We start from the raw sequence: 8316 nt of genomic DNA on the forward strand, positions 1-8316 counted from the left end.
GTAGTGAGACATCATTTTTAAAAAAAATCACTAGCTATATGATGGATCACTGTGGAAGAAAAGGCCTGCTGACGTTTGTTAGCTGGCACTCTAGGTGTGTGTACGTGTGCATGTGTGTGTGTGTGTGTGTGTGTGTGTGTGTGTGTGTTATGGGCCAGACACTGTACTAAACACCTGGTAAGAACCAGGCATGAAAAGTCAAGGCACAGAGACCTTAAGTAACTTCCCTAAGGTCAGCAAAGCGTGAGAGGAAGAACAGGCTCTTTACTGCAGCAGGTGAGAAGACAGGGGACCAAGGCAGCTCCCTGGGGGAGCTTTGGAGATTTTGAAGCCCAGACCAAGTTAGCGCGTAACTCAGTAGTCCGTGCAAGGTTCTGGTACTACAAAAAAGGAAAAGCAATCTGTATTAGGACTTGCTTTCCCACCGTGGCCTTGATCCTTCCGACTCCTGTCCCCGCCCCCGCCCCGCCCCGCCCACTCCCCAGGCCTATCAGACCCAGCTTGGAAAGAAGAACAAGCATATTTGATTTCTTCTCGATCTGCCAGCTTTCCTTGGGGCCTGACCCTGGACCAGACTGGTTATCCCAAAGCAGTAAACAGCCCTGGCATCCCACGGATGAGGTCCAGGCTGGGGAGGGCTTGTCCTGGGAAGGCTTTTGTCCTTTGCAAAAGTTGATCAGGACAGAGATCATGCCTTGCCAGGCGCAGGGATCTCAGATCCGTGGAGACATGTCCTGAGTAGTGACGGTAAGCGTGGGCTTGTCGTCACGGTTCTAGCCCGTAGGGGTGCTTCACACTGTACCGCAGACTCAGAGGTGGCCCCACTTTCCAAGGGGCATCGCTGCTGACGTGAAGGATGGAGTGTCAGGGATGGAGGGTGAGAGCCATTAAACAGTATGCCTGGTGAGCACGTGGGGACGTGTGTGCATGCCTTTGCAGCAGAGCAGAGACTGAGGACCACTTAGGAGGGAGTGACTTGGCGTCTCAGGACTGGATGATCTGGGCTATGGATGAGCATAGGAGCAATGTTACTGTTTCTCCTATTCATGATGACGATTAGCACCTGTCACATGCAAGGACCCAGCCACGGGGATCATTCTTCACTTGAAAACAGGTGCCCTGTGTAGGAGCTGAGGGAAAGAAGTGGGAAGAGGGGGAAACGGAATGGGAGCAAGCCCAGGGCCTCGTGCAGGTGAGGCAAACAGCTTACTTTGTTTTGCTTGCGATGCAGTCTGCTGTGGTCTGGCCTCACACTCACTAACCAGAAGTCCAGCCCGGGCAGGATTCGTGCATTCCAGGCAAGCATGTTACAAACTTTGCCACACCCCCAGCCCTAATGTCTTGTTTTTAAGGAAGACACACCTGCCAAATATGCTGACCCATGCCTATAATTCCAGCATTTGGAAGACTGAGGCAGGAGGATTGTCTGAGTTGCCAGCTTGGCCAAAGAGTGAGACTCAGTCCATCAAAAAAGACATAAGTCTCTCTTGGGAAAAGCCTGAGGACAAGTCAAGTCAAGCTGTCTCTGTGGCCAAAACTGGAGGATCATGGATGACGTGGGACCCTGCACGTGGGATCGCGCACCTCAGGTGCGGGTCAGTGGTCTCTTACCACGGTCTCCGTGGAAATTCAGTAAAAATACATGTGGCGCTTGGCGTTTGCCTGCGACATAGCATTCCAGATCCACGACTGTCAGGTGTCCCCTCTCTTTCCAACTCTTTTCAGTCAAGGAAGTCTCTTGATTTCGCCAATTGAAACTGCTGCAATGCTGGTGTCGAGCAGAAGAGGGTGCGCTACACAAAGCCACCGCTGAGTCGAGCAGAATCAGTGAGCAGGTGGGGGTCCCGCCCCGGACTGCCGGCGGGCGGGCGGGCTCTGGCGCACTGCTCTCTGCTAAACCGCTCTCCAGCTTGTGGTTGAGTGTACTGGGCGTACACCTGCAGCCTCAGCCACTGGTTCCCTACTCAGCCCAAGCTGAGCTAGTTACTAACACGGTCCTGTTTGTCCTAAACCTCCCTGGCTCAGACCCCGGGCCGGTGGGGAGGCACCACTAGGGCACTAGATGTTGATGAAAGATCCCTGGTCCCCGTTGGCTGTCTCCGGTTCCACGCAGCGCCCCTTCCTCCGAGTGACCCTGCGGTTCCGGTGGAATTTGGCATAGCAACGCAGCCCTGAGTGGAAGAAGGCAAGGGAGTCAGAACCGAGGGTGACTGTCTCCTCTCTTTTCTTCCCCTCCAGCCTTCCCAGGCTTCTCATCCAACAGCCCCCATACACACCGAGGCTGAAAAGACTTAAGAAACTGGGCTGGTCGCACAGGCCTGTACAGTATCCTAACACTAATGAGGCTGAAGCAGCAGGTTTGAGTCTAGTCTGAGGCTGACCAGGACTACATAGCAGACTCAAAGCAAAACAAAAACAAAACCTAAATGTTGAATGTGGGGCTTGTGGATATTAAGAGCACACTCATCGCTGAACTACACACAACCTCATAAATTTAGGGGGAAAAAGTTGAGCATAGTGGCCCACTCTTTAGTCCCAGCATTTGGGAGGCAGAGGCAGATGAATCTCTGATTCTGAGGCCAGCCTGATGTACAGAGTGAGTTCCAGGCTAGCCAACTATACAGTGAGACCCTGTCTCAAAAAAAAAAAAAAAAAATCCAAAAGATTAAACAAACAAACGAAAGACTGAAGCTGTAGGCCAGGTATAGAGTACTTGCTTGGAAAGCCCTAGGCCCAGGAATCAAGAAATAAAATCTCTCACCATATGGGGAGATGGCCTAGGCAGTAAACTGATTGCCCTGCCAACATTAGGGACCCATGTTCAGATCCCAAGAACTCCTGTAAAAAGCCAGACTCTGTAGTGCATCTGCAAGGGACTACAAAGCTACGGCAAGATGGGATTGCTTGGCCAGACAGCACATACAGCCAGGCAGTGGTGGTGCACACCTTTAATCCAAGGCAGGCAGATCTCTGAGTTCAAGGCCAGCCTGGTCTACAGAGTGAGTTCCAAGACAGCCAGGGCTACACAGAGAAACCCTGTCTTGGGGGAAGAACAAACAAACAAACAAAAACAGAAAAATAAGGCATACATAGCAGCAAACAAGTGACCCTGTCTCTAGCGAGGTAGAAGGCAGGGGCTGTCACTTAGGATCGTCCTCTGTGTCCACACATGAGCCTGGCACATGCACCCCTACACTCGTATACAAACACACACATACATCACACACAAATACCTCAAACACACACCACACAGGCACATCCGTCATACACACAAACATAAGATGTCACCTAATTAGCTTAAGTGTGACCCTGCTGACACCAGTGGGTAGGTATCTTGCCTGTGGCTCTGTTTATCGGGGCTTTAGTCTACCTGAGATGTGAGTAGATTGTTTTTTTTTTTTTTCATTTAAGATCATAGTAAGGTCCCATCCCCCTGATAACATGAAAGGAGATGTCTCTTTGGCCCAAGAAACCCCTGCATTTCAGGGTCAGAGTGACCTCGGAGTGAGAGGATACCTCTGTTTCAAGCTGGAGGGCAAAAGGGGCTGCTGGGAAGTTTGTGATTGGAAGGCTAGAATTTGTTACAGTTTGAATTCAGACAAGGTCTCATGTAACCCAGGCTGGCCTCCCACTTGCTTTGTAGCTGAGGATGACCTTGGCCCTCTTGATCCTCTTATATCCATCTCTAAGGCACTGAGATCATGGGTGTGCTCCACCAAGCTTAGTTTTACGTGGTGCTGCGTGAGTGACCCAATTCTTTCTGCAGCTAGACAAGCGCTCTGCTAGCTAAGCCAGATCCCCAGCCCCAAGGCCCAGCACTTGGCCAAAGTGACAGTAGAGGGCCAGTTGTAGAAGCAGGAATGTTAGGCGGCGACAGGAGCCCTTAGGAGCTTCCAGACTCTGCTGGCTTGGCCTGCTCTGGTCCCTCTCAGGTCCTTCCTGAGTGGCATCTGGGCGAACCGCCTTACTCTCTGGCCGTGTTTAATGTTTAATGAGCTATCCAAATCATAGCGTCCACTCTGGAACCTGAGTGTCCAGGAAGAAGCAGGAATTTGGGGGAAACTGACCAGTACATGAAGACACAATTAGGCTCTGGACGCAGACACCTCGAGGATCCCTACAAAGCAAGCAGTGTGAGCGGCTTGCCACCGGAGGCCCACAGGAGGAGGCTTTCCCCGCGAGAGCCTCCCACAGCCCCCTTACCAGGCCAACACCAAGGCCTCAGTGGCTCACCTATATACTGTGCCCCTGTCTGCCGCTCTGCGAACTGGCCTGTGCTCTGGACGCAGGCAACAGCATCTTACATCTTTTCACTCTTCCAGCCTATTCCCTGTCCTCAACTGTCCCCAGTTCTGCAATCAGAGATAACTTTTTGGGGGGACACAGGGTCTCATGCCTCCTAAGGCTGGCCGACTGAGAATGGAGTTTGATATCCCAACCGCTCCCAACCGTTCTTCTATCTCCCAAGCTTAGATTGTACGTACACCCAATTTTCACCAGCAACAGAACCCAGGGCCGAGTGTATGCTAGGCAAGCTATAGTGAGCCTTGTCCTCAGCCCCAGAGCTATCTGACCATGTGACTTCTCTGTATAAGTGTGGGCATTACTTCTGATCACTAATCAAACAAAAGCTAAGCAAGGGCAACACAGTGTGGTTGTTCTGGAAACTTCCTTCATCCTTCTCCTTCTCTGCCTACTAACCTTCCAGGAAGAAGCAGCCTCTGCAGACCTTATGACTTTCCAAGGACCTTTCTTTTCTCTTTTTCTTTTTTGGGGGTGGGTGTAGTGTAGTTGGGATGGACACAGGGCCCTCTATAGCCTAGGCTGCCTGGGTGATACTCCATAGCTGGTTGAAGATGACCTTGAAGCTATGAGTCTCCTGTCTCTACGTCTGGATGCTGAGATCACAGGCCTGTGCCACCGTGCCCGGCTCCAGGGACAGCTTATCTATGGATTTGTTTTCTTGTTATCTCACTTCACTGGAATGGACCTCAGGAATGGAGATGGCACGGGGCTCTTCTGATGCTGTGAACTAGACTTGGAGCGTGGCTCAGGTTCACAGACCAGCTGGGGAAGGATTGTGCTCTCAGAGCCTGGAATGCAGGCTGAATTTGGTTGGCTTGTCCATTCTGATACCTTGTATTTAAAAGGGTGCTTATCTCTCAGAGCTGTGTGCCGAAATAAATACTGTATAAATAAATAAAGATCCTATTGAAACAGGGGAAGCCTGTGGCAGTGACAGCCCCATTCAGGATGGCCACGTTGGGCTTTAATGGATCTCAGTGGTGGGAACCAGGTACTCAATGATACTATGGCTACTTTAGTGTCAGTCTGAAGATTCTCCAAAGATGCAATTAGAATTATTTTTTCCACCTTTTCCCTTCATCCTTCTCTATTTAAAATTTTTCTTTAAGATTTATTTTGAAGTCAGCCAGCGACAGCACATACCTTTAATCCCAGCACTCAGGAGGCAGAGGGAGAAGGATCTCTGTTAGTTCAAGGCTAGCCTGGTCTACAAAGCAAACCCAGACCAGCCTGGGCTGTTATACCATAAAACCCTGTCTCAGTCAAACAAACAAACAAAGATTTATTTTGAGTTTGCTTGTTTTGTCTGCTTGTATGTATGTGTACCAACATACATGTTTGGTGTCTGAAGGTCAGAAGAGGACACTAGATCCCCTGGAACTGGAGTGTTGGATGGTAGTGAGCTGCCATATTGCTGTGAGGAACTGAACCTGGGTCCTCTGCAACAGCAGCAAGGGCTCTTAACCACGGAGCCATCTCCCCATCCCTGGCTCTGCCTTTCATATGGGTAGGGGATTGAACTCAAGGCCTTACAAGAAAGAGCTCTACCACTGAACTACACCTTCAGTAATTTATGTATTAATTTAGAACATTCAAGGCCCAGGCTGGCCTTGAACACAGAGATCCACCTGCCTCTGACTCCTGAGAGATTTTATCTCCAAAAAAAAAAAAATTTTCCCGAAGCAGAATTATGCTGAGTTGCAGGGGAAGGCTTCAAACTCATTATCCTCCTGCCTCAGTCTGAATTGCAGATCAATGGCATCATTACGTGCTCTTTCTCTCTCTCTCTTTCTTTCTTTCTCTTCTCTCCCTCTTTCCCTCTCCCCTTATCCCCTTATCCCCTTTCTTCCTTTTTTTTTTTTTTTTTTTTTTTTTTTTTTTTGGTTTTTCGAGACAGGGTTTCTCTGTATAGCCCTGGCTGTCCTGGAACTCACTTTGTAGACCAGGCTGGCCTCGAACTCAGAAATCCGCCTGCCTCTGCCTCCCGAGTGCTGGGATTAAAGGCGTGCGCCACCACGCCCGGCTTCCCTTTCTTCCTTTTTGGTTCATTTTCATTTATTTTTGTTTGTTGATGTGTGTGAGTGTGTGAGTGTGTGTGTGTGTGTGTGTTGCATACATACTGCACTGTGCAGGTGAAGGGCAAAAAGACAACTTTGCTTGACTCTCTCCTTCCACCTTTATACAGATTCCAGGCATTGAATACAGGTCATCAGGCTGGCAGGGCAAGCCCTTTACATACCCAACCAATTGCTAGCCCTGGTTTGTTTTTTTCCAAGCCAGTTATCACTGTGCATCCTATGCTGGACTCAAACTTATGATCCCCCTTCAGCCTCTCAAGTGCTGGCGGTTGCAATTATTGTACCGACATAGCCAATTTTTTTCTCTTCCTTTTCATTTCTTTCCCTCTTTCCTCCTCTCCTTCCCTCTCTCCTCCTTGATCCTTTCTTTCTACCTGTGATAGTAACAAGAAGAAGGAAGGAGAAAGAGCCAGCAATGGTGGCATAGACCTGTAATCTAGCTGCTTGAGGAGCTGAGGCAGGAGGATCATGACTTTGAGAACGGTCTATGCAACACAGCATAGCTCTGCCTTAGAACATTTTCAGGAAAGAAAGAACTCAGCGTAGAGCAGGCACCAACAGGCACACATGCGCGGTGGGCACACGCTTCCTCTCGAGGCTGGTGCTCAGGGCAGTTAAAGGAATAACCCAGCGAGCCTCTCCCAGTGACTGCTTGGAAAGCCACCCAGCTCCAGCCTCCCGACTATCTCACCTGGAAAGCCTCCTATCTAGAATTCTACTGAGAAGTGCCAGCCTTCTCAGGTTGGATCATATTTAAAGAACTATGTTTTTGTCTCCTCCCTTCTCCCCGTCCTGATCCCGAGCGATCATGCCAGCTTGGATTTCAAGAGGTGAGAAATACAAATCTGGGAGCCGGTGCCAGGGATGGAAGCACACGGAGCTGACAGATTGGAAGGCCCCGGCGAAGCTGTTCCTACTGGAGCCTTCAGTTCCCAGGGGGTTCTCCTACCCGCTCCCTCTTCCGCAGCCCCTCCATCCACATCCACCCTCTGCCAGGAAACCCCGTGCCCCACTCATTGCGGAGCTGGCTGGGACACAAAGGCTTCACGGTTCTGGGAGCAGAGTCGGTGGGGGAGGGCTCTCCCCTTCCCAGGCTCCAGACTGACCTTCCATGCACATGCAGTCGTCGAAACATTTGTTGTTGAGGCCGCGGTTGTGGGGTGTGCAGAGATGTTCCCGGAGGTCACAGCAAGTTCCTGGCAACATAGCAAGCACATGTGGTCAGCCAAGCTGAGCGGCTCCTCCCCGCCTGCCGCCCGCCCTACAGAGTCCCACCGGACAGGAGATCCATCATATGTGTGGCAGGCCATGCCCTAGCAGGCCATCTGGTGTGCAAAGCTCTGGGCCGGGACCGCTGCTGGATGTCATGGATAAAGTCCCCAGAGACGGGTGGCAGAGACTTGAACCTCCCCAGATGGGCCACTTGATTGATCATGGGAAGATCAAAGGTGTTGTGGGTTTCACTTCCCAGGGATGGGGTTGTAATAGCTAGGGGTGCCAGAGGTAGAGTCTGCTGAGAGCTGCAAGGGGCCTCGGGGATCATGGACCAACAACATCCTCTTGGACAGATGGGGAAACCGAAGCCCTGGGCGTGGGGGTAGGAAGGGTAGCTTCCAAGTTCTGTCCTGTTGGCCCTGACTTCAGCTTTTTCTTCACACTCAGGATGCAGACAGCCTGTCTGAGCTGTGTGTCTTCTGCAATGCCGAATGGCTTCTACTTTGCAGACTATCCTACTGATGCGGTGCCTTGGAGATGGCTCCTTGGGTCTCTCCAGCCCCCTCTCGTCTCCCAAAGCACTCATTATTTAGTGGCTAGAAGGGACATGAGTCACTGGTCTCCTGCTGTGAGCAGTTTCAGGGGTCACCTTGGCTCATGTCCCAACCACCCGTTCCTCAGCAGCTCCAGACAGAGGGCCACCACTCTGCTCAGCACA

At 50.9% G+C, this 8316-nt stretch overlaps 1 protein-coding gene across 2 annotated transcripts in view; it reads right to left on the reverse strand.

Annotated features, from left to right (window-relative positions):
• Nucleotides 1-249: 249 nt before the first annotated feature.
• Draxin (dorsal inhibitory axon guidance protein) overlaps nucleotides 250-8316 on the reverse strand; it is a 30894-nt gene continuing 22827 nt past the window's right edge. The window contains exons 6-7 of one of the 2 annotated variants that reach the window (XM_021161626.1): nucleotides 7490-7579; nucleotides 250-2171 (exon numbers count right to left, since the gene is read on the reverse strand). In XM_021161626.1, the coding sequence (XP_021017285.1) occupies nucleotides 2059-2171; nucleotides 7490-7579 (203 nt within the window). In that variant the 3' untranslated portion in view covers nucleotides 250-2058. The remainder of the gene's footprint in view (nucleotides 2172-7489; nucleotides 7580-8316) is intronic. The other variant, XM_021161627.1, reaches the window with a different exon arrangement.

This window comes from Mus caroli, chromosome 4 (genome assembly GCF_900094665.2).
Source record: "Mus caroli chromosome 4, CAROLI_EIJ_v1.1, whole genome shotgun sequence".
NCBI lineage: Eukaryota > Metazoa > Chordata > Mammalia > Rodentia > Muridae > Mus > Mus caroli.